The following is a 27,455-nucleotide window of genomic DNA, read 5'->3' on the forward strand; positions in this document are numbered from 1 at the left end:
ACTGATTTTTTTTTTCAGAAAAAATCTTCTGGTTTGAAACTTAACTGGGTCTAGTGATGCAAATAATGTTTTTTGTATTTTTACCATGCATGCAGCCAAAGCAAAGGATTTCCGTTATAACTTGTCAGAGGTCCTACAAGGTAGGATATTAGAGAAATAATCTTGCTTTACAGTCCCTTGGCTGAAAGTTTTTATTTACTTTATTATAGTTTTAATTTTTTTTAAAGAATTACGCTTCTTCTGCAATGACATGAAGCTCAGCCATTTATCATTTGTCTCATTCTTCATGGTTTTGAAGATGATATAATTCTTATTTCTAGAGACTTATATTTTTGCACCAGTCTGCTGTGTTTATCCATAAACAGATATGGCTCCTTTCTATTGGGTTGCTTTCATAAAATGGTGATGAACATATTTTTCTATTCTAGACCCAAGTCTAAATTTTTTCTTCCACAAAACTGTTTTCTAATTTTATAAGTACCATATTAAGAACTGTATTTCATTTATTTTGATAGCAAGAAAGTTCTACCTCCATTTAAAGAATGACAAGTGTAGAAAGCTGTCAGACTATAAGGACACAAAGTTCTGCAAACTCTGTAGAGTTTGATCCTGTTAAAAGTTGTGTCTGAATTTTATCAAACCTATAATTAGATAACTTTCTGCTTAGTTTGGTGGTCCCAGGACACTTAAATCCTAGATACCATATTTTTATGCTAAAAATTCTATTTTAATAGAAACTGAGTTCTCCTTTTGCATATACTTAGGGCTGATTGAGCTGCAGTTTCAAAAACAAAAAGTGAGAAAACTGATTTGTTAGTCTTACATGAAAGGATGGACAACTTTTTTTGTTTGCATGGAAGGTTATGCAATTGTTGGTAAAATTTGTGAATGGTTTTCCTTTGTCTAGGAAGTAGGCTGCTTACTTTCTATTAACTTGGCACTAAAACTATATACCTATATAGCTGTCTATTTTCCAAGAATTTAGAATTGCAGAAACCATGTAATCAGAAAACAAATGGCTATTATTTTACAAATTTTTGTTTTTGTTATTTTCCCTCAAACAAGTTGAATGCTTCTCATGAACTTAAATTTTATTCTGAGCAAAGCATGTCCATGTCAAGTATATAATTATAGACTTGCTTTAAATCTACAGGCTGCAAAATCAATGCAGGAAAAAGACAAACTTGTGTTTGATCTGAAGTGCAGGAAATACAGAAAGAAACTTGAAATATTTGAGTATTTACCAGGAAATATAAAATGTGGTTAAGAATATTACAGCTAGATTGTTAAAAAACCTATGGTAACAACCTATCATTGACAGTCAATCATTGCACATTGAACACTGTGCTGGACACAAATAGCCAAATCCCTAATTGTCTTTTCTTCCTTTCTTTGCACTTCTAGGCAAGCTTGGGGTATATGATGCTGATGGAGATGGAGATTTTGATGTGGAAGATGCTAAAGTATTGCTAGGCAAGTACAAATACAGGTGGAATAATCTATATAATTTAGCTGGCATATTCAAGTTTTGCTTTTTTGTTTTTAAGTCAAAACAATATTTCTGGTTTGTTTGTTTTTTCCTAGTTTGAAAACTTAAGTTGATTTCATTGTGATGAGTTTTTCCTTAATGCAAGTTGTAGGTCATTTTTGTTCTTTTTCTTCTAACATAGCAATGTTAGCAGAAAGTATTTAATCTTACAGGATGATTTTTAAATTAGGTGGTTGATGCTGCTGTATTGAGTGTTGAAAGAAGGTTGTGATTATCAGTAAATTTATCAGATGCAGGACCTAAGATGCTTCTAGAATGAAAACATTGTTTATGTTAACATGTTAAGCTAGGTCCATTTTAAAATTACTTAAATGTGCCTTTGTACTTCTTAGATGACTATTTGTGTAGTGTATTTTTGTATTGTCTTCCCTCTATTCTGAATTCTCCACAAGTCTGTTCATTTTTTTGCCCTTCAGAAACAGTACATAACATGAATTTTTCTTCTCTGGCATTGAAACAATGGGTTTAGGCTTTTGTTCCTTGTAATTTGTAAGAATGTCTTTCTGCTCACTGTGTATCTTCAAAGGGAAATTTCAATCTCTAGACATGCTTTATGATAGTGTTGTTTACTTACATCTTTTAAAGCACTGCCTTCTTCAGCTTCAGTCAAGTCTTGGATAGATACTTCTTGCCTACCTGATGGTAGAAATTTTACTTAAGTTTACTTTTCTTTAGATTTTCTTTAGTTAGTTTGTTCAAATTTAAACCTCTGCTGAGCACACAAACCTGTAAAATTAAACAAATTAACAAAGCAATAAACCCCCCAGCATAGTAACTAACAGTTTGAGCAGAGGACAAAATTGAATGTATCAAACTAGTCAAAGTTATCAGTAGTACATAGGATGTTATAGTTTGCTATTTTCCATAAAAATCAGCTTATCTTATTTTTCCTACTTTTATCTGGAGAAGTAAGCAGGTCTTTGGGAGGATGTGTGTTCATTTGTTTAATCCCTTCACAATTTATAGAAAACCCATGTAATCAACTGAATCAGTTTGCAGTGGTGTGCATGTAAGAGTCACTCCAAAGAATTTCCAGCACTCCTATTGGCTACAGAGCTACAGATTGGGTGTTAATTATAATTGGTGACTAATACTTGTATAGTTATAATCCTAATCTTTCTCTATCTATTATGTAGTGTATAGAAACTGGATATTCTTTTCTAGATGGTCATATACAGGCAGAAACATTCTGCTGCTTTGTTCTATCTCTGTTTTATGCAGCCTGATATAGCTGGGAGTTCTGCCAGTACATGAAAGTGTTTCTATTCTAAGCTTGTCTTATCATGCATTTAAACCTTGTACTTCAAATGTGACCTTAAAAGGTCACAGATCAAGATTTATTTTTATTATTTTTGAAAAGTTACTTAGAAATAGGATTTAATATCACTTAAATTTGAAAATAAGTTTTGCAGGATGAAAGAAATCATAAATTTTAAAGTTTTGTGACAGTGAGAAAATTATGTATATAAAAATATATTTTTTCCAATAACAAGCATGTTATATTATTCACTGAACTTTCCTGTAAGCTACTGTACTTGTTTACATTTACATTTACTTTTGCATTTAAAATTTAATGCAAAATAAAAAATCAGTACCACAATGCAGACTGAAATTTTTTCATTGATGTAGAAACAGGAAGCCTGGATTCCATCTTGAGGAATTTTTTTCCAGAATTAAATCATTGTAGTAAAGGAAACTGAATAGTAAGCCTACTTTCTGAATATTAAGTGCAAAGCTCCTTTTATTTGTGAGGATTTTGTTAGGAAGGCTTATTACTTTCTGGGATTTTTTTCTGGGTCAGACTGCCATAACAGCAAGTGGTTTCTTTGGTGCAAAAGGAGTTACTAGAGTTTGGTGTTTAATGATAGGGATGCATATGCTTTATTCTCTTTTGATCTTTAGCTATCACAGCACTCGTATTGTGTATTGAAGTTGTGATATATGCAGTGGTTTAATGTTGTCCACTTCCATAACCATTAGTTTTCACTACAGATTTCAAGATTGAATATCATGTTAATGAAAAAATTAAATATCTTAATATTAAGTTTAAATTAATTTAACTAACATTTTGAGAAATGCTTCTACTGCTATGAGTTTATTTTGTATTTCAAATATTGCTTTAATAGCTGATAGTTTAATAATTTTCTGTATTACTTGGCTATACCTAAATAGAATAATTAAAATTTATTGTTTTATTTCTTGTTTGTATAAGGTATGATAAGATCTGTTCTTTATTATTTATTGGAATCAAAGTGGGTTTCATGATTAGCTTCTCTTGAAGGATTTGTGTAATTTTCAAAAAGATCTGCGAGAAATTTGTCCTTCCTCTCTTCCCCCACTCCTTGTGTAAATGAAGTAAAAAACCCAAAAAAACCCAAACCACCTGCACCCCCTCCAGTCAACCAACCCCAAGTAATTATGGAGTATTATAGCATTTATTTTAAAATTATCTGTGGTGGAAATGAAAACTTGTTGAAGCTAATTTGCCATTATCTTGCAGATTTTGTCTTTTTCATAGATATTTCTGAGGTTCTGTTTACAGACTTCCTTCTGGTAATGGGAAGAGAGGCTCTGTAACCTGCTCCTTTGGGGGCTGCTGTTTGCAGTACTTTGCTTCCCAGTTTTTGTCCACTCCAGTTGTTCTCAGAAGGGTGTTATTAGGGAGAGTGCTACACATCTGACCTTGCTTTAAATCAGTACAGTGAAGCAGTGGCTTTAGTGGTATTACTAAAAAAGTGGCATGCATAGGGGTACCAGTGTCTGTTGTAATAGTCACTTTGGAGTTATGCTGTTTCTTTTGTACTTATCTCCCTTTTAACAAGCAACAATATCCTGAGAAATTCTCCTTAAATGCTTGCAGTAGTTAGTACAGTTTTGGAACTGCAGCCACAGAAAACAAACCCTTTATTGTTTTTGTGCATTTAGTTCAGAGTAGTCCAGCTATGCAGAAAATGGCAAAACTCCATCCTCATGTATCAGCAGTCAAATGGTAATAAGCAGTAGAATCCAAGTAAAAATAAAATCTTAGTTTCTTCTGGTTCACCTCCAGTAGAAATATATGTTTGCAGGCAGTCACACTGAGATTGCACATTCAAAAAATCTATAGTGAGATTATAAGTTAAAAAGAATGCTTTTGCACAGTTCAGCTGTTTAGAATAAGTTTCATTCTCTTCCCTATTTTTCTTGTGCTCTACTGTAGCACTTTCAACTATTGGCTTGTGCTCATTTTCAGACGAGGTGTTTACAGGAAAATAAATATTTTGTCTTGTTAAATGCATGTAGGGAAGTCCAGTGCCGTACTGCTTGTGGTAACTATTGAATGGACAAATATTTTGACTCCTTTCTTACTTGGATTTAAATTTTCATGTTAAGACTTCTCTTGAAATAAAATAGCTATATTCTTTTGAGTTCCTGCTGATCTGCTTTTGTCACCATTTTCAGATACTTGTTATGATGCTTTTGTGAGCTTATCAGTTATTACTTTGAAAAACACTTCTTGATTATGGGGGTGAATGAAGATGAAAACCAGAGTATTAGTGAGTTGGCAGTTTTTCTATACTCTTTAAAATCCTGTGGTTTTTTCCTTTAACTCAGGCTGAAGTGTTGCCTGAGGGTTTTTCTTGGTTTTGTTCTTGGGTTTATTTTGTTAAATTCAAAGGCCATAATTTTCATCTGGGATAATTTTTGCAAATAATTGGAAAGAAAAGGTTTGGTTTTTTGGGGTTTTTTTTGGTTGTTTTTTTTTTTTTTTTTGACAAATACTGTAAGACATATTCTTCCAATTTCTGTGGTTCTCTTTGGAGTCCTAATATTTTCAAAGAAAATAATGCTGCTGTACTCCATTTTACAAATATAATTGGCCAAAAGTCATATTCTTGACTTCATGCAATAACAGGGGCATCTATATATGATTCTGTACATGTGTACAAAAATGACTTCTTGAGTTCTTTTGGGAGGAGTGTGTTGTTTTTTTCTTTTGTTGGATTTGTTTTGTTTTTCCCCCCATTATGTTTTTATATGAGATTCTGACAGACTAGGATGACACAAACATTAATTCTGTATTTATAACTTGGATTATACTTTTAGGATTTTTAGATTCAAGTTTCCATTCTTATATTGAGATTTTGTTCTTCAATAAATATCCTTACTTCAGTTTATGTCTTTATATCTTGTATTACCCAAATTTTGAAAACAAATTACAATAATTGAATACTGTGCATAAAGTTGTTCATAAAATTTAATTTTTATAGAACTAAGCCATGGAAGAAGTTGGAGAGGGATATTTATAATACGTTGATTGCCTCCTGGATTCAATCTGTCATTTTTAAACCTTTGGGCTATCCAGTGAAAAGTTAAAGAGAATGGCTGGTCATTCAAGTAGAGGTTCTGGACATCCAGGTACAAGGATGTGGAATATCATGGACTTGGAAATTTCTTCTGAATTATCATTGATAATTTCACTATGTGCTGTAAGAAAAACATGTTGAAATGTGTTAAATGTCTCTGCCATGATTTTTTTCTATCTTGATTGTTTCATTAACCTGCATCTAATATTGCTTTGTAATCTGCATGTGCAACACATTCACTTAATTTTATGTTTAAACAATCTGTCTTCACCTTTAGATCACTTTTCTGCTTGTCTTTTCAAAACAAATGAAGGTTTGTTCTGGTTAGAAGTGGGGGAAATTCCTCCCTCTGCAGCTTTAAAACATACCAGTAATTTGTTGTTTCCTGGTCATTCTCTTGTGCTTTTCTTAGAATGGAAAATTTGAAATATTATTTAGTAACAACTGTAAAACAGTGATTTTAATTAAAAAAACAAAAACAAAAACAAAAACAAAAAAACAAACCTATGCAAGACCTCCCCAAAAACAGGAGGGGGAAAAAGCATAAGCCATGGCTTATTTGCACTTTACAAATGCCATTTAGATCAGTGGGTCTTGTAACATAAAATAGTAACTTCTAATATTAGGGTCTTTAGCAGTGATGAGGTCACTCTTTGCTGTTCTGGACTTCTCTGCTTTAGCTCTTTACCTTGCTTTAGATTTTCTATATAAGAAAACTCACACCCTGTATTGGCTGCCTACTCATTTTTATCTGGTGTTCTATATATCCTCAGGTGTGGAAATAATTCCTGAGTATCAAGTGCATCATACAGAAATCTATCATAGAAAAAAATGTTTCAGAAACTTCTTAAAAAACCCAAAGAAGCAAACAAACTACAAACCCACCAATTAGAATCCTCACTTCTAAGCAAAATCAAAATTCTGCATGGATAAGAATGTTATCCTGAGCAGTGTGTCTGTGACAAGATTGTTTATGTACTCATTTAAATGTTATTCTCGGCCATCAGTTGCAAGCTCTCAAAATTGAACGTAATGGTTTAAAAAATAAAGAAAACAAATTGGGTGATTTTAAAATAGTACAAGATTACTGATAAAAAAATTATCTTAATGTGAATGCTGTGGCAGAAAACCTGAATATAAATGGATTTAATTTTAGGACTAGGAAGAATGGAAAGCAAAGCTATTGCCTTTTTTCTCTCTCTCTTTTTTTTTTTTTTTTTTTTTAGTAAGATTCTGGCATAATATTTTGCATGTTTATTGCCCAAATTATAGTCTGTGTGGGAAAGATTCAACTTTCTTGATATCCTTCTATTTCCTAGTTAGCATTCCTCTAAAGACTTCTCTCTGTGATAAGAGATGTCTTTCACAGATCCTTCTTTTACAGTTTCCTCTTTCCACCTAACTGCTGTCTCTTTTTTCCCCTTCCCTCTCTCTCTCTCTTTCCTCTATTCTTGTATAGGCCTGACCAAAGATGGCAGTAATGAAAATATTGATTCCCTTGAGGAAGTCCTTAATATTTTAGCAGAGGAAAGCTCTGATTGGTTTTATGGCTTTCTCTCATTTCTCTATGATGTATTGACTCCTTTTGAAATACTAGAAGAAGAAGAGAGCGAAGCTGCAGATGATGTTGATGGTACGTCACAGAATGAAGGGGTTCAGGGAAAAAAGACTTGTGTTATTTTGGATTTACAGAACCAGTGACTGAAAGACTAATTTGATTGGCTTTCAAAAATGTCCATGAAATCATCAACTTTAATATAGCAAGAATTTATGGCATTGAGGGGAACCTCCCAAATGGACACTCTAAAGATTGAACTAAAGTTAGCCATGCAATACTACTTCAGTAGCTGAAAGCCTTTCAATAATTTTTCCATTTTTGTGACAGGATGGCAAATATTACACAAGTGTGTAAATATGTAGAATAAAACGTGTATCTGTGGTTGTGTAGTTGGTTTCTGTATGTGCTTCAATTTGTGCATTTTGTGCACAAAATTTACAAAGCTTAAGTGTAATAATCTCTGCTGTTAACACTATAACATTTGTCCTTCTAGCAAACATTAACTGAAGCATTTTGTAACAGCCTCGAATGTAAAGTATTCTAGCATGACTGCATTTTGTAAATACATATTTTTATGTTAATCCTTAATATAGTCATGACAATGATAATTCTCTATATTATATTGTGAAATACAGTTTTAATAAATAACTTATTCTGTGATTCACTGATTTCTCAGATAGGTTCTTTTTACTTGTTCAAAGACAAGCACTAATTTATAAGTGCTTGAAAATTCTACAGAAACATTTATTTCTAAGTTAGCTACACTGTCATATGGTTTATTCCCACTGATTTGTCTATTTTCAAACTATCTTCAGTCATTTCTTTAATATGACAATCACATCAAAAGGGCTGTTCCAAATTTCTTTTAGTTTTTAAGGTGGGCCTTCTGTGCAAGTGGGAAGCTATGATTATGTATTTCTAATGTAATACTGAATATATTAAAGACTAATTGAAAATTAGAATTTAATGTCTTCTATTCCTTGAGAAATTTAAGTATTTAATGTAGTTTTACAAATCTGAATCTTTTTCTTGTGAAACTGTTTTATGACAGTTGTTCCAAAAATACTTTTCATGTATGTGAATTCTGTCTGCTATCATGAAGTTACTGGTATAGAAAGGACAGTTTATAATTGTGTCCTGCAGTTTGTATGAGGTATCGAAAGCTGAAATGGAACTATCCTTTTAAAACATGAATAATGTACTCAAACAAATTACTATTAAAAATTGTATAAAATTGTTTTTTGTAATGCCTGCTTTGCTTAAGTTTGTGCTGGTTTCCTATATGAGGTTGATACCCAAGTTTAAACACTAGTAGTTGCAGGCTGTGGTAGGCTGAAATTTTAACATCTTTCTAAAATAAATAAAATTTCACTTACTTTGGCATGCCATTTTTAAAGCAATTTAACATGCCTGCTTAAAAAAAAAAAGTTATAAAAATGTGCTAGTGTTAAGCAAGTGAAATGTGATGGCCTAATAATGCTACTCAAGGTGTACAAATTAAATAGAGCCATGAGAGCATTGGTCGCATTTTCTTCCAAATATCTGGGGATTAGGATATAAGAAAGCTAACAGGATATAAATTTAGTGGTTTTTAAAATAAGATATACAAAGTGTAAGTAAAAAAAAAATAAATAAACCCCTAAACATTATAACAATAAATATTAGTAGATCTAGAATATTACTCAGTGGTTTGTTAGCAAGTGTAAGAAACTTGCAGTGTCTGAGATGTAGGAAATAAGTAAGCTTGGGTTGTTTTGTTTTGGTTGAGAATTTTTTAAATCTCAATTTTTGAAGAAGATTTGAATTGGAAATAAGAGTTTCATCACTGTTTTCGGCTAATAATACCTCTCAGTGTGAATTTAAAAATTGTCATGGAACACTGAATTCTATTGTAGATACTTCAGTAATGGAACTAGATAACCAGAAAGCAAAGAGAAACATCTGCTATAAGAATATATATAATGAAGTTTATACAAAATTGTTAAAAAATGAATTGATATACTGGAAATTTTTCAAGTGAAATCGAGGTGGCTTGCTTGAACCATGACAGAGCTACAGGCACTGAGATAGGTGATCATTAAACAGTAAATTTGTTTAATGTGAGCTGCAGATATGAAAGGCAGGCCAACAGAGTTCTGATTTGACATCGTGCAACTTCCTGTTTGGTTTTATTAAGTTATAAACATCAGCTCAAAAATAATTATAGTAGGAATGAAGAATTTGTCAGGGGAGAAGGGGTGAGGGGTGAATGCAAGAATGCAAAGACCCAAAGACATAAGTAAATATCTTTGTAGGGTACTTCATTTCTGGAAAATAGTCTTCTCAGAAGTATTCTGTCTTGCCTGAGGTTGTTTCTGTTGAGTTAAGAATTGAACTCTCACCCATGGATCTCTTCAGAGGTTTGGGAAGAGTTGGTTTTCATGTATTCCATTAATGGTTGTGATTACAAGCAGAACTTGGCTAGTAAGGGTGACAATAAGATTTAGTTGAATCTTCAGTTATATAAGCATGGCAAGCTTTTTTGTTTGTTTATTAATTTGTTTTAAAAAAAACATCTAAAAGCAAAAAGCGTTAAGCTGAGTATGATGTGGAGATAAGCAAAGAAAACTGAACAGTATCCCAATTTTCTTGTGAAGCCTCACAAATAGTTTGAAATTAGTTGAGGAACTTAAAAACTAGATTTTTAATTTGATTGTTTGTGACTATAAAAATACAGTCATTAAAATTTTTTAAAGTATTTTTACAGCGTGAGTTGAATGCTGTGGCATTTTGCCTTCTATTATGTTAGAATAATTATTTTAGAGAGCAAGGCTGCTACTTTTTCCTGCAGTTTCTGGTTTGAGAATTTAAAACAGGAGAAAATTATAGCAAACAATGTTGGAACTTGCTGGGTTTTATGCCTAGCAAGGAATACAACTTTACTGATTTTATATTAAATTGGACATGCAGGTTTCATTAGATACCTTCATATTCCTTGCAGTTAATTTATGTTGTTTTCAGAATGCCAGAAATAAATATCTGTGACTAAAATTGTAGTGTTCCAGTTTGTCCAGTGTTTTTAGAAATCTGTGGGCTGTTTTATTTTGTCATTTCTTGGTAAATGCTTGATATTTTAATTGCCAGTTTTCAAACAAAATACTGCATTAACCTTTGTAGTAAAGCTTTTGCTTGCTTTCTTGTGATACTAATCAAAATAAATTGATAGGGGTAAAAATCCTTAATACCTGTACATCTGAAATGGCTTAAAACTTTTGGGCGCTTTGAACCCCAGATTTCTGTGACCACCTTCAGCAGTATTTAATTTGAAGGTTAAAGAGTGTTATATGGCAGAGAGAAATCACAATGCTCATACTATATAGTAGAATAACTTTGAATTGAAGAGAATAAAGAGTACCGAGATTGTTTGCGTATCTGTTAAAATTTTTATTGTAAAATATTTTGCCCCCTTTAAAAAATTTTCATTATTAGTTAGCTTCAATTGTCTGGCTTTAGAAGAAATCAGATTTTCATAACTGTTATTGGTATAGGTTGCATTTAGATGGCAGCACAGAAGAAGAATGTATTGAAGCACGAGAAAGATTTTAATTTCATTTCACGGTCAGATGGGAGAGGTAAAACCTACTTGTATTGTAAATGTAATTTGGGAGATGGGGAAAGCTGTTGTGTACAGATCAGTCATTTTGGAGAGATGTGTTACTGTGTTCCCTGTTTGGTTTCCATCAGATAAGCATCTATCATAATGATGTCACAGTAGCATGAAATACATTGTCTTTCTCATGGTCAGTTAGGATGTATATCTCAAGATGAGGCTAATAAAGTTAAGATTTACTTGTTGGTTTCTTATATCTGCTCATACAAGGTGCAGCATAAACATCTGTGACTTCAGGGAACAAAAATGCCTCCTACCAAGTGTATGTGATGTGGATTTTTCTTCTGACATTAGAGAGTTAAATAAGCAAGAGATATTAAAGCAACGTGTGGAGAATATACTGAAGTTTGGTGGGTTTTTTGTTGTTTAAGGGATTTTTATGCTAGTTGTATGAATTAAAACTCTTGCACTTGGAGAGTTACAGTCTTTGATAAGACAAGCATTCTGAGCTCAGTTAAAGGTAAGTGGGTGTTAGCTTCCTGTCAGTAAACTAATTTTGTTTAGCAGATGACCTTGTATATCTAATATAGCATATTTTAAATGCACAATAATAGTATTAATTATGTGCAGAGGGATGTACAAACAATCATTATTTTTTCTGACTTGCAGTTCTTCTGGAAAAGGAAAATAAAAAGGAGGGAAAAAATTGTTCATTATTTTGGCTTACAGATTAGTATTTCCTTTTTTGGTACTGCAATTTTAACATCTTTCATTAATTTTTTGTGTGACTAAGGAGGTTCTTGATGTAACATCATAAATTAAAGCAAGAGTCTGAACACCAACCCTGGTGTTTTAAAACTTGACACTTTATATCCTGTTGTCCAGGCTTTGCATAAATTACAGAAGGGTAGCAAGCTCTGTCGGCTCCTTAGTGCTAACCTGGCCCATGTCCTTTCTGCAGTAAATGCAAAGTAGTCTCTCCCTTTTTCCCATCTAAGTGGATAAACCACCTTAATTAGCTTATATTTGTTTCCTGGTGCTGCAGGTTAAAAGTGTTTATGCAGGTAGAGGTTGTGGAGAAATTGACTTAGAGGAAATTTTTCACATGGCAAAGCCTGTTGTCTAGCAAGCCTACTAAAGTTTTCAGGATTATTAAGTGAATAAAATTGTATTTGAACATGCTAGGTAGCTCAATATATTGTTAAATATGAGAATATTATTTGTCAACATCTGGGAAACTGCTCACAAATTGAGAGCTTTTTGCTTATTATTTCTGTTTTGCAATGATTATAATTCTAAATAAAAATAATATTTATGTATTTTTCTTCTGATGTTCAAATTCTAAATTTCTGCTCTTACTTGGGGATTGTCTGTGGATAATGTTCTTGAAGGTTTTTATAGAGAAAAATAGAGGAAAGAACTAGACTTTGTTGCAGAATAAGAATTCTTTGTAATATTCCTGAGCTTCAAAAGGTCAGTTACAATAGCAAGCTGACCACCTTTAAGCACTGTATGAAAATGACCATTTTGAGAGGAGCATTTTATTTTTATAATGATTATTTAAAGGAGTTATTTAAAAAAAATATTGTAAACCTATCCAATTATGTTAACTTTGAACTCAACTTTTTAATTAACTAAATCTAATAGTAGCCATTTCTGACCTTCCATTATACCCACATTTGATGTTATAAATAGTATATTTTCTTCTTGCATTACCAGCATTGGACGTTTATGTGAGATTGGATGGAAAAAACAATGAACTTTAAAACTAGCTCAAAACAAGTGTGAAACCACTTTAGAATAACAGTCCACAAGTTCAGCTACATGATTTATAGAATTCTGGACATTTGTTTGTGTGCCCCTGTGCTGTAAGAGCCTAAGTCTTGGATGAATTCCCTTAGATGCTGGATTTTGTCACATTCTCTGGATATTTCTGTCTTGGAAAACCAGGTGGTTTGCACCCATCTTTCTTCAGCATAATTGGGGCTGACAAGTAAGACTTCCCTGTGCTGTAGGGATTTCCCCTTGTAGGGATCATATCCAGGCAGAAATCAAGATGCAGCAGGATTTCAGTCTTGCGATTATCTCATAATACTAATGTTTTAAAATATATTATTTTACATACCTCTCTTTTGAACAGGTCTACTAATATGTTAAAGATTACATGAGTTGTGCAGTTATGTCATGAATTGAAAATTTTCTGAGAATTTTAGTGTTACACATTACATAAAAGCAGATTGAAACAAAATTACTACTTGTGTGAATATTTAACAAATGAAATAACAATAATTAGTAATAAGGTTTTGTAATCTTTCAACATAGTGCCTATATGTTTATTTTAAAATAATTTGAAATATCTGTATGATATTTTTTGTGTATACCAATACTTGTAAAATTTTATAATTTTCTTTGTCAACACATGCTTTTAAGAGTATCTTAAAAAATCCAGTAATGTTTAATTTTAATATGAAAAGAGGGGAGGAGTTGCAAATTTAAATAAGGCTTTGTGCAACTTTTCTGAGTACATTTTATTGTTTATATTTTCACTGAGATGTAAATGTAAGCTGGAGTCTATTTTTCCTTTTATATAAAAAAAAGTTAACTTATTCTTCCATGCACTGCTTAGAAATAGTAAGACCGAATAATGATTTTAGTCAAGTTAGAGCTCTGGACTTTAGCAGTGGTGGTAATCAATGAGGGAAGAGCTTGAAATACTAATATCCCAATTATGAATTTGTAAGGAAATTAATCTAAAGCCTGTATTTTTACTTGACTAACCCTTTTTAAAACAATTTTGGCCATAATGTCAACGCTTGATTTTTTGAAAACGTTTAGTATAGAAGTTAGATGCAAGGTGACTACAATGACTTTACATTAAATTATTTGAATTTATTATTTAATTTTTTTTAGTATAGGCTATCAAAGTATTTTTTTCTTTTTCAGATTAAGTGTTGATATATGACTCAGTTTAGATAGATACTGTTTTCTGGAAACCTAAGCTCATGGTGCAGATGTTCAGTGTAGGTGTTTTGTATGTCTGAATGAGAAGCCTAGTGTTGAGACATGGGAATATCTCTTCTTGTTTAAGAAGATTATGTATGCGTTTAAAAATAAATACTTACTGTACTGTAATACTTTACAGTAATACTGTATCTTTTGAGCTTTACTTTCTAGTTGGCTTTCAGGTAGCAACTTACATGATTTTTGTAGTTAAAATTCTGTGTGTGTGGGATTTAAGTCTTAATCCACAGCATCATGATAGTGAATCCAGTCTCTTTTAATAGTATTAAAAAGATGAAGCTAAATATTATTTGTATTTTTGGAAAAGCTTTTGCCTTTATGCCTCTTGTGGTACTAGCTATGAAGTACAATCAAGAAGCTGACTACCCTCAGTTTGTTAGCTACAATGGGAAAAGAAGACTAACAGTTTTAAGAAGTCTGAAGTAATGCAGTTAAGTATTTTAATGCTGATGAACTGGTAACTGTTTTTTTGATCTAAGCTAAGCAAAACCTTTGCCAAAACATTTATTTTATTTTGAATAAATAGTCATATTGTAATTTAGTGTAAGAAAACAGTCAGTTTATATACTCTTCAATGTGTACTTGAAATCCCTTTGACTTAATATGTTTATAAAATATTTATAAAATGTTATGTAAATTTATTTATATATAATAAATAAATATTTATATATTATTTATAAAATTTTGTATAAACATAAATTACTGTTTTTGAGAGGGAACTGACAAATATTTTGCAGATAAATCAGAGCGGGTATCAGTTATTCTTATGTGGCAGCACTTGTCTGGAGAGACCTGAGCAATCTCCAAGTTCAGATGCTTCAAAAGTAGCATCTGGTAATGTGGTACTTCTCTTTGATTAGTTAGTCTTTCGTATCAGTACTTATAATGGTCCCGCAACTGAAGTTGATTTATTTTTAAAGAGTTTGTATTTTTTATTTCTCCATAGCATTGTAGTGTGCTATGTAAAGTGAACTCTTTATATAACATGGCAAGTTGGGAAATTTCATGTCAATTCATTAAATATCACAAATATGTTCATAACCTATTTCCATTTTGCAACTAATTAGGTGAGGAGCCAGGAGGGGTAGCCAAGAAAAAAACTAAACTCAAAGGTATTTTTGGTGTTTTCTTTCATGCAAACTTTATGCAGATAATGATGTATGAAATGCATGTGCATTACAAACACCAGCTGTGGGTTGTAATGTTTACTAATACTAGCTACATTGGCTAAATATTTTCTAATGGTGCAGCAAACTATTGTTCTTGCAATTTCTCAGTATTTTCTTTTACTACTGATTGAAATCCAGTAGCAATGCTAGTGCTTCCTAACTAGAGATTATATTTTGTTTGTGTGGACTTTTCTACAACAGATATCTTGTTTGGATTGTAGTTTATGATGACCTGATATTCTGCATGTTTTTAAGTAAGATTTTGCTCAATTCTCTTTGTTATCTTCCATGAATTCATGGTACTGTTGCTGTATTGTAATTGGACTTGAGTGCCTTAATTCTTCTAAGGCTGTACTTTAATAGTTTCATCTGGGTTTTTTTGCTGTGGAAATTGAAATTTAGGCAAAGTTCAGTAACTTCCTCTTTAATATTATTTGTGGGATTGATTGCAACATTTTCTAAAAGCTTAACGTGGGTGAGCTTGCAACCAATTTATGCCATATATATATTTATAATTACATTGCTGTATGAACAGGTCACAGTGTTGAAGACAAAAAAAGCTTATTAGCCTCAACAAACACCAAGGTACCAGGAGTACTTCAGGTGTAGTTTTTTATATCTGCTCAGTTATCTCCAGACAGCATGAAGCTATGGAAACAGTGTCTGTGTTACATTAACCACATATAGACTGCAAGGTGGTTTTTCCTAGTAATATGTGAAAAATGCATGCTATTAACCATACAAACCTTCATGAGGAAAAAAATGTATTTGCTAAGGAAAGTTTGCTGCTCATTTCAGTGTGGCTTTTCTCAGTATCTTGCATCAAGTTGAAATTTTTAGCATTTGTTCCACATTGTGCTTGGTATAACTTGGTTGCAAACTGCATGTTTCAAAGAATGTAGTAAATGTAACTTAGCAATCCTTTCCTGAGTTTTGGATTATTTTTCAGTGTTTGATATGAGAATAAAGAAATGGCATATTTCAAATGTTTTATGTAAAAAAACATTTGGAAGGAAAGATGATGCCATTCCTTTTAGACTGAGCTGTTTAATCAAATTGTTCACTCCACAGAAACATTACACAGCACCTAGAGGCAGTCCTGCTTTTTTGCCTCTACAGATTGCAGTTTCTGTCAAAAGTCTGAATAAAAATAGAGCTGTTTATATGTAAAAGTTATTATCACTTTCTTAATAATGTAGGAGTATTCATTTCAAAATTAAATGTAAATACTGCATACAGATTTAATGGAAAATTCTCTGAATTTTATTGACTTAAAAATTCCTTATTCTGGAGAATTCTACTGTTACTGACAAATATTTTCAAAACTACGGCAAAACGGAAGTAAACATTGAACATAAATTTGAAGGATTCTGTTCTGGTTGTTCTTCTGATATGTTATCTGTATACCCTGTCAAAGCTAAATGTGAATTGAAGTAGAGAAAAGAAGCACAAGTGACACAACTCCAAAAGTAAAACAAAGAAAAAAATGTTACTGATAACTGAAAAACAAAGTTGTAAGAACCAATTTACAATTATTGCTTTGATTTAGCTGAGTTTAGTCTAACGCAGCTAACTTTTTTGGATGTAAGTAATCAGGACATTGGTGTTTCTTCTTACATATACTTCTCAACAGGTACTTCCGTTATCTTTCTTAAGTGTTTGCTTAATATGAGGTAGCAATATCAGTAAAACATTGTATGATAAACTTTTTTAATAACATTTATAACTGTTAAGCTATTGTCAAAGGTTCAAAATTTATTGTGATTTTCACACTCACAGGCAAAAGTGGTTTTAGGATTCTGCAGAAGTTAGCAGTAAGATAATAGAGGCATCATCTTCTCTAGATTAACACTTCATTTGGATGCAGCTGCAGTATAAGCCGAGGTTATTTGCTGGCTGCATGGTGTGAGATGTTCCTAAAAGTCAAAACTAATTTGTTGAAATTGCTTAAAGCTTAGGAGTTAATTATACAAATTTAAATCTAACAAGCATTAAATAATAATTTGATCAAAGCTTGTACATGGTTGTTCATAAGATGGTTTTTGGCCTAAGAATGGTTCTCTTATTGAACATTTCCTCTTTTTTAAATGAAAAACTAAAAAGTAAAAGAAGCTATTAAAGAATCACTCAAGAAATTAAGGGAGAAACAGGAATCCAAGAAGGAGGAAAATGAAGACGAAAAAAAGAAAACCAGGAAAGGAAAAGATGCTACTGATCGAAAGGACAAGAAAGCTGTTGATGTGAATAAATTAAAGAAAGATTCTGACAAGACTAAAAGAGACAGAGGAAAGGAAAAAGGCCTAGACAAAAGTATAAAATCCAAGGAGACTACGAAAAGGTCAGCCAGTGAAAAGGATGGCACTGTTCAGGTGGGAAAAGACAAAGAAACAAAAAAGATAGTTAAAAGCCAATCCAAGGAAGACAAGAAAGAAAAGAAATAAACAAGAGTTCATGTTCTGCTAATGAGGAACAGACCTCAAGAATGTAAAATTCAGTATTTATATGAATGTGGTAAATATGGCAATAAGAAAATAATGTTTTCTGGAAATAAGTGTGAACAAAGGCTATATATAATATTTTTTTAAACTGTTCAGTGTGTACTGATATTGTAAACATAATGCAAAAACATCTGATGTGAAACTCAAGTGTGTACATATGTTAATATTGTAATTGTAATAATTAATAGCCTGGCTACCAATGTTTATTTAAAACATTCAAATGTCAAATTGATGCCAGTTACTTCAAGTCTGCTCTAAATATGGGTTTGGGTTTTTGTGACTGTTTTTTTTCCTTCCCTGTTTAGTTGTATTTGCTTGATCTGGAGATGAAAGTCTAATGTTCTATGTGAAATGCAAGTTTAAAAGCAATATTAATAGGTTTATCTGGACATACATGGTGAAAATTCATAAAATATTTGTATTTCACAGAAACAACCAAGAGGAACATTTATGGACTGTAGTGTTGTAGGAACTAAACAAATAAATATAACTTACTCTTTGCCAAATTTTTTCCCTAAGAAAACTTTTTTTTCCTGAGAAAAATATTTTGCATGCAAATAGTCAAACCAACTTGACATTTGCACTATATCATGAAACCCCAGGGTGTACGCAATCAAAATGTTTCTACATTTTTGTCTTTTGATCCCATGACAATATATTTCTTTTTTTCTTCAATTCCCTATTTACTTATTTCTCTATATTTGTGTTGGAAAGCTTGATTCATTATCACTTTTTATTTAACTGTGTCCTGATTTTTTTTCAAGTTTGCCAACCTTTTGGTAAGGGAATACTGATAAAAATTAGGCCATCTATTTCATCATTGATAAGTATTGTTGTATTCCAGTTACGCTTAAGATGTGGTATGCTAGTACTACTCTATTCTGGTTGAACTTGTTTAGAGAACAGCTTATATATTTTGCAGCTATTATCTACTTCAACACTTTCAAGTGCATGATGCTTTTATAAACAAAGTCTTCTGTTAGTTTGTTCTTACAGCTTCTGTATTTTCAGCATCATGGAAGGATTTATCCAGCAATCTCATTAGAATAAATAAAGTTGCAAAACTATTTTTTGCAGAGATAATAGAGAGATTTCAGAATATTATTGAATCTATGGTTGCTTTCAAGTTTATCTAGAAATGAATATTTTCAAATAAATTTGAAAGCAAGTATAATGTACGGAACTGCACAATATAATTACACAGAATTCAGAACAAAATTTGTAGTGGAAGTTTAAGATTGATTTTTTGAAGTGCCACAGCATTAATTTAAAGAAAACAAAATGAAGGAGTGAAATTGAGAGTGAGTATATATATGCATGTGGATGGTAATTTAAGATTGAAGTCCTGAAGGTTAGTTCTGTTTGTAGTTTTGCTAAAATTTTGTGTATAACAGTTGGCAATACACTTAGCTCAGCCGTTCCATACATATGTCTTCATCATGCTTTGATCCCTAGAGTTTTTGATAATATGGCTAAAGATTATTGGATTTTTTTTTTTTTAGAGAAAATGAAATATTCAAATAGTTGTGAAAAGTAGTTCAAATTAAAGCTGTAGAAAGCAGTACAGTATCTTAGGATTCTGGCAGTGATAATTAACATAGATTATCTACTCTGAGGTATTTTCTAAATTCATGAAGAGGGAGGGAAGAGATGTGCATTGTGAATATTACAGTGCCTAGCAAAAAATATGAAAGAATAAATATCTAGTAAATCTATTTCCATAATGAACATTCTCTGTTAGGTTTTGGTGATGATAGGTATACCTTTTCAGCCTTGCTCTGGTAAGTGTTAAAATGCATATTTGACCAGAGGAGCATTAAAATCACACTTCTCAAGGATGGTGGCACAATGGTATAGTGCACATCACTTTTTATTTTCTCCTGTAATGTGCCAGAACTTGTAACTGTGTGGGAGTGAAAGTTCAAATGAATTGCTGTTCTGATTAACATATTATATCTATGACCCAAAGTTTATGGAGTTCTGGAAAGGTTGGGTTGTTTTATTTTTTTCCTTTCCAAAGAAATTTTTATTTGAGCAGCACTCCAGGCTATACAGACAGCCACAAAATAAAGTATTTTTGCTCCAGAGATCTGTTGTGTTGTTCTATATCTCTATTAAATATTATTGTCATTAAACTTAATGCAACAAGTTGCCACATAAGCTCAAAAAATGCACTAGACATGTAAAAGCTGAATGCAATTTTAATAAACAGAAGAGAGAAAATAATATCTTCTAAAAAGTAAATTATTTAGTATATTACATACTTGAGAAGATTGAATCGAAATCAATGTTAATCACAATAGACATGTACAAAAAGCTTGAAGGTTAAGTTTAGAAATGTGCAATGAAACAAAGACGCTCTTGTTGGTTCCTTCTTTCCTGTTAAGTAGCCATAGAGCTTGTTGGAATATCGGCTGTCTTTTGAAATGTTTTGAATTCATTTATTGTTCATGAAGCAGAGTGTGTGGTTGTCTGGATCTGAACATGGGCTTGGGTTATTGAGGATACGAAGACTTACTTACTTAAAGCAGTGTATGTGTAAAGTAACTGAACTGTTTGTGAAAGGAAGGTGGCTGTTTCCATGCTTATGGATTCTGAAGTGTGAGAATGGTTAATATGACTTACTAGTTTTCTTTCCATCCTAAAATGATTGTAGAAGGAAGTAACTTCTTACTCTTGTAGCCATTAATAATCCTGCAGGAAAGTATATGTGTTATAATAATATTACATATTTGCAATAATATTTTATTATTATAAAGTAATAATATTTAATTTGAACACCAAAACATTAAATATTTAAATATTTTAATAATATTAAATATTGATGCTTAATACTAATATTTAATATTTAATAATATTTTTTCATATTCTAAGTGGGTGTTTTTTTAATGACAGAAGAAAATTGGCCAAAAATGAAGTGTAAATTTGTCATTTTTCTTTAGCTTCTTATTTTGACTCCAAAATGGTGGACTCCTAGTTACAGTACTTTTGGATACAGTCTACCTACCTAGCTTCAAATAATTTAAATTTAAATAATATAAAAAGATAAAAGATCTCTCTCTAGTCTACGAAAATTTGGTTTGAGACATACTAGTTCAATTTACATTGAGATATGTTTGACTCCAATAGATAAGTGGTAATTACTATTTTTTAAATTGTACTTACTTGAAATATAATATTTATCCACTTGAGAGTTGCTTTTATAAGACTGCTAGTACTACTGGAGTGTTCATTATAGTTTAGCCTCTACTTTCTTATATTCTATCTTTTCCATTGATTTGCATGCACACAGCTGTTGAAAAACTAGTTTGCTTTGGGCAGTGATGATTGTTGAGAAGGGAGTCATGTTAATTGACCTTGGATGTAGGATTATTAGCAAATGCCATTTGGAAGGGACTTCAGGAGATCCTTATTCCAACATCCTGTTCAAAACAGGGTCCTTTCAGAGGAATGACTAGGTTGGTCTGGCCATTTCCCAGTGTGGTCTTCCAAACCTCCGAGGATAGGAATGCACAGCCTCTCTGTGCAGTCTTTTCCACTGATTTCACTGCTCTCATAGTGGGGGGGGGATATGGGTTTGTGGTGATTTTCTTATGCTCTTGTATAAGTCTTGCTTGAACCCTCCTAAAGGATAGTTGAGAGGAGAATTAGTATAATACTAACACATTCTTGATCATATGGTGTCTTAAGATGTGACATGATCTATCACAGCTGTATCTCCTGCCAGGATGGTGGTGTTGATCATTACATTTATTGATTGCTTTCATTTTGTTGTGTTTTGATCTAGAAAGAGACTGTTGTATAGTCATGATCTTAGTGGCAAAATTCCATCAGTCACACTTTTTCTATAGTCATTTGTCAAAACAAACTAATCCTAATCAGGTCTTGTAAGATGTAACACATGAATTTAAAGTACTTATTCTGTGCAGCTTTTTGTAAAATTCAAATTAGTTCTTCATAGAACCTATAAAATTGATTATATGAAGCACTTTTTGCCTAATTGAAAACAGAGAAAAATTTGCTGCCTAATTTTTTACCGAATAGATGTTGAGAATAGCATGGTCATTTGTTCAATTACTTTGAAATAAAAGCAAGTGCTTAAATTTCTGTCCCTTTTTACCTCCTCGTTGTATGTTTGTCTTTTAAACATCTTTGTTTACTATCTGAATATGCTTTAATCTTTTTATAGATCACTGTATATTATGACAGCCCTGTAATTGGTTGTTTGAATGCATTTTTGGAGAGTGTAACATCATTTAATTTAATTGAAAGAACTTTCTTATTTTATAACTGAATCAGTTAAAAAAAGGCATAAAGTTAACTTTATAACTGAAAAATGCAGGCCTTAAAGAAAGATCTGTCCCAGCACAGCCAACATCACCAGAATCTGAGGAGACTGTCCAGCCTGCTGAAAAGTCATATGTCGAACCAGGTAAGACCTTTTGTGAATCAGAGGCGAAACAAAATGCATGATGTTTCATTTGAACTATAATTCTGTGTCATTAACATGCAGACTCTTTTTTAGTTTTTGTGTTGCTTATCTACTGAAGTTTATTTAACAGGAATCATTGTTTATAACTTCGTATAAATCACTGACCATGAAAGTTGTAAAACCTCATGGTTGCCACTGTAGGTTATTCTGATGTGATAACTTCTGATGATGTATAGTTGTGGTTTAGATTGATTTCCATCTGTATATCCAACCAGAATAACAGCAGATTCTTCACCTTAAAAAAGAAACAAAACCCTCTCACAACCAACTTAGTAAGGTAATAAAGTACTCACTTTTCTGCTAAAACTACTAGTATATAATAAATACAATAAACTGAGCTCCTGCTTTTAAAAAATAATCTAAATATTTTTAAAGCCCTATATTATTAATAGAATGTATTAAAATTAAGAGGGATTCAAGAAAAAATGTTTTACACGTTGCATTTCACATATCTGATTTGCATTAGTGTTACTCAGAGAATACATGTTCTTGTTTATTGAAGAGGCTTATCCTGTGTGATGTTTATGTGAATCTAATACATACATATATACAAATACAGAGCATATGGCTAGTAGAATCTATGGAATATAGATTTTGTTTCAAAATATTTGCATTACTTTTCTTAGGATATGAATTATAAAACGTATCATATTTCTTGGTTGGGTGGCTTTCTTTTGTGTGTATGTGGTGTTTGTTTTTGTGGGACTGTTTTTCATAACTGGTGCCATTTTGAAAATGCAGCTGTTTACCTGGTTTAGAGCTTTTTTGTCAGATGTGTCATTGTAGGGTTTCTCAATGTTAATTTCAGGACATTTATATGAAGACAACACTTCATACAAATTCCTATTATGTCCTGGGCTGGTGTGTTGGATGGCAATCACTTGTCCATGAAACCAGTTTGTGATTTCTACTGGCAGTTTGTAGCAGAACAAGACCTTGATATTGTAATGTATCTATTTTCCCTGTTTATGAAGTTGACAGGACCCTACTTCTTCAACTCACATTTTGTTGTCAGATATGACTTGCTAGTGCTGCTGCCTGAATTGTAGGAAGATAATGAATGAAAGTGTTAGTAAATCAATTCCTTAGAAGAGAGTTTTTGGTTTGAATAATTACCTGACATTGTTACTACCCCTGGAAAAATATATGTGCAAAAAATGCAATGTAGATAAATTCTTCCAATTCATCTTCAGATGGATGAATCTGATGTGATAGATGCATACTTTCTATACTGGAGAATAAGCAAGACAAAATTGTTTTTCTAACTGTATGAGTTGCAGAGGTTCACCAGGTCAGTCTCTAGGGAACTTTGTGAAAGGGATTGAGAACATTATGGAGTCTACTAAAAGCTGCAAGCCTTGAGTTAATGTTTAGATTTTCTTTTTGTGCTTACCTTCACTGCAATTTATAATCCTTGTAGATCACAAGACTGCTGATATAGAATTGGAAGAGGAAATTCAATCTGTTCTTCGTGAAGCTCTCCATTCCCAGCCTGGTAATGCATTTACACTTAGAAATCACTGAAGAGTTTATAAACACTGCCATAGGCTAGATGAATCTCAGAGTCCGCTTTTGGTATGCACTTAAGGTACTTTTGCCTGCATAAAACATTCAAATCAACTTGTTTGGCATTTTCAAAAAATTCAGAAAGTTCTGCCACCAAATCTCAAAACTGTGTCTTCTTACCCAGACTTGTTTGGCACTGATATCTCAAATCAGTCATTTTAACAGAAGCTTCCTCAAAACACTGTGTAGAGGGCAAAAGTGGACAGAGCCTCTACTGTGAGCAAAGAAGGTCCCAGCAAGTTGGGTTTATAATGCTGGACTGTGCAGATAAGATTTCTGTCACTCCCCATTCCCTTTGGAGACTAGCTGGAAAACACGAAGGGTGTACCGAAGACTGAATATTTGCTGGTAATAGAATATACCAAAGAAAATTTATTTACTAACAGTCTGCATTGTTGATTAGGAGAGAGACATGAAGATGTAGATGAAAGTGTAAGTGACCAGTGGCAAGTAGAGGAAGAAACACATGGAGAAACTTTTGAAGCTCCTGCAACAGATGACATGCTCAGAGAATTTGAGCCTGAAATTCCAGAAGCATATGAGACACCAGACTCAGTTCAGAAAGGTATCTGAATGACTAAATAAATTTAAAATAAATTTACAGAAGAAAACTCAATCCAGAAAAATGAATATATGTCTCATTAAAACTTGTAATTTCTGATTAAAACAGAGCCTTAGCAAGTGCCAACCACAGCATTTTTTAACAAATGCATATATTTTGAGTCAAAATGGGATATTTTAATGCTATGTGTTTTGGAACCCAGGTAACCAAATATTATTAATTGCTACTTTCTGGGCTTTCAGCAGTATTAATCTGTGCTCCAGATATGCATATCCCCAACACTGGCATGAATATAATCATATGGAATTGTTTTGGTTGAAAGGGGCTTTAAAGATCACCTAGTTCTAACCCTGCTACCACAAAGGACACTTTTCACTAGACTAGATTATTCCAAGCCCCATCTAGCCTGGCCTTGAACTTTTCCAGGAATGAGGCATTCACAGCTTTTCTGGACAACTGTTCTCCGAAGCACTGTTCCAGTGCTTCATCACCCTCACAGTGAAGAATTTTTTACTTTATATCCAATCTAAACCTGCCTCCTTTCAGTTTAAAGCCAGAACCCCTTTCCTATCAATACATGCCCTTGTAAAAAGTCCCTCTTAAGCTTTATTGTCCCCTTAAGATACTGAAAGGCTGCAATTAGGTCACCCCAGAGTGTTTTCCCTCCAGGCTGAACCCCATTTCTCAGCCTTTTCTCACACCGTGGGAGAGGCATTCCATGTCGTCTTTCATGTAGCAGCACCCCGCAGTGCTTCTTGGTGTGGCTGCTCTCAATCTTTTAATTCCCCATCAGTAAAGCCTGTATGGATTCTGCTTCTGGGCCTTTTGGTTTATTGAACTAAATATGAAAGTTTATTAACACAGCCTTTTCTATACTTTATTCTCATTCTTCTTTCATTCAAATATGGCTCCCTAAGAGCATTAATTATATTTAAGTCCTGCAGAGATGAAGACATCATATAACGAAGATGCTCATATCTTGTCACCTTGGGGCATTGACTGGATGATGAAAATTGAAGTCAAAATATTAAAGCAGAATCATATGATCTAAATCCAACTAGGGGGAAATTTTTTTGAATACTTTTTATTTGTACTGCTGAAAATTTTACCTATCTTTTAATATCTCTTAATACCTTTTGATAAAACCCAAATAATCAATGTCATCTAAATGTTTTGCTGCTGGAAGTGCACTGAGATTCTGTCTTCACAACCAAAGTAACTCTTCAGTCTGTGTCTATTAAACCTCCTTGTTTCTGTATCTCTCTTACTCATTCACAGCACTACTAATCTTCAAAGTGGAAGACTGGAGGAGAAATTCAAATTCCATTTACTTTAAATCTTTGCAATTAAGAAGTCAAAGTGAACATATTCTTCTTTCCTCCAATTTATTCAGAAATTTTTGTGGAGAGTCCTCTTTCTTAAAGGAAATATGTATAGAGTTTATTAATATATACATATTCTCAATATTGTCTATTAATAAAATAGTAACTTTTTTTTCAGTCTATATATACATATCCTGCTGCCATTAGAATAAATTTGCTTAGAATTTCAGCTTAGAAATATTATTGTTCTTACATATTATCTGTTAGTGGATTTCTGTTACTGTTTGTTGATTTAAAAATGTTAAAATTGTGCAAATGTATTTATTTTTCAGATGCTGATCCTATGGTGGATGATGTTGGAGCAGTGGAGTCTGAATCATATGAAATTCCAGGTATCTTTTTGTTTTTCCCTGCTCAGTAATAATGGTTTTCTGCCTCAATATAACAAATTATATGAGAAAGAAAAATAGAAAAGGTTAGAATTTGCTTTTTTTTTTCTCTCAATAACTAGGTGTTATTTTCTTGGAGAATTTTACTTAGGGATGACTGCATCATACTTGCTATTGAAAATCTTTATTACAAATAACAGGTGACAGGTATGGAAACTTAGCTTTCATTGGTGCAAAAACTTTTTACTTACTATGTGTTTCTGGCTGTTGTGTTACTGGGGTCTGGGTAGGCAAGTGAGCTGTGGTTGTGCAGTCTAAAAAAAGAGAGAATGAGATTTATTACTTATATTGTCTTCATAAGGTTCTAAGGGCTATTTTTCTTGTCATTAGGAACATCCAGTTTTTTGTACATTTCCTTCAGCACTGTTTGTTCTTTGTGGCTGGCTCTGCTATCAGAGAGTGAGCCAACACCAAGGACATAATTCTGAACTGTCCTTGTTCTGTCTTTCTGCACATCTTAATCTTGAAAGCTTTTTGAAATTTGGCTTGGGCTAATCTGATTACCTTACAGTCATCTTCATGTTATGCTTGATACCATGTACAATGGCATTAGCTCATCTTTCCCATTATGAAGAAGCATTAAATGGACATTGCAATTTCTCTACTGTATGATAAGTATTTTCTTCAGGATTCTAATGTTTCTTTACAGTGTGGACAGTCTCTTGCATTTACATTAGTAATTGATTTCTGTTTATACTAGGCTTCTTATATTTGATTCAGTGTTAGCTCTAGACGTTGCATTGTGTTTGGTGTCACAGATGTGACAGAAAAATAGTTTTATTTGTTTGATGTATCTAAAAATGTTTATTCCAAACTGTGTGAGGGATAACTGGTTTAGAATCCAAGCTATTATACTGCCAAATTCAAAGGATAAGCTACTCTACCTTCACTACTGTGTTTTCTCACATGTCTAGCAAGTATATTAAGAATATTGAAAATAATTGTAGTTATAGAGGAAAATAACCCTCAGATTTAGCTGGGTAATGAAAGGAAGTAAATTGCTCTAAATCTGAGATACCAGAAATAAAGTATGTATTTTGCAAGGTCAGTTTCTGGTTCATATCTTGTCTTCTATAGATCCCTCATCAAGTGAGCCTCCTCCACATTAGTAAAGAAGATACTTTGCAATTTTGAAGATAGAGGATGTTTGCATTTTTTATTCATATAAATATTAAAAAATACTGATGGAGACCTATGGCTCTCATTGCCCTAGTTTTCCTACAGACAGTATAGCAGAAGGCTGGAAGAGAGCGTGGCTCAACACCTTACATTAGATTGCCATATGTCAAGTTGCAACTGTCAGTATATAAAGTTTTAGTTTTTCAGTTTTCAGC

General features: G+C 32.5%; 1 protein-coding gene across 7 annotated transcripts in view; it reads left to right on the forward strand.

Annotated features, from left to right (window-relative positions):
• ASPH (aspartate beta-hydroxylase) overlaps positions 1 to 27,455 on the forward strand; it is a 111,990-nt gene that overhangs the window by 17,226 nt on the left and 67,309 nt on the right. For 2 of the 7 annotated variants that reach the window (XM_077783430.1, XM_077783435.1), the window contains exons 3-8: positions 96 to 140; positions 1,405 to 1,473; positions 22,073 to 22,162; positions 23,643 to 23,717; positions 24,192 to 24,353; positions 26,005 to 26,064. In XM_077783430.1, coding sequence (XP_077639556.1) covers positions 96 to 140; positions 1,405 to 1,473; positions 22,073 to 22,162; positions 23,643 to 23,717; positions 24,192 to 24,353; positions 26,005 to 26,064 — 501 coding nt within the window. Of the gene's footprint in view, positions 1 to 95; positions 141 to 1,404; positions 1,474 to 7,354; positions 12,362 to 22,072; positions 22,163 to 23,642; positions 23,718 to 24,191; positions 24,354 to 26,004; positions 26,065 to 27,455 lie in introns of those variants that run through there. The other 5 variants (XM_031504035.2, XM_077783436.1, XM_021555644.3 and 2 more) reach the window with 3 other exon arrangements.

The sequence above is a fragment of the Lonchura striata genome, chromosome 1 (assembly GCF_046129695.1).
Source record: "Lonchura striata isolate bLonStr1 chromosome 1, bLonStr1.mat, whole genome shotgun sequence".
Taxonomy (NCBI): domain Eukaryota; kingdom Metazoa; phylum Chordata; class Aves; order Passeriformes; family Estrildidae; genus Lonchura; species Lonchura striata.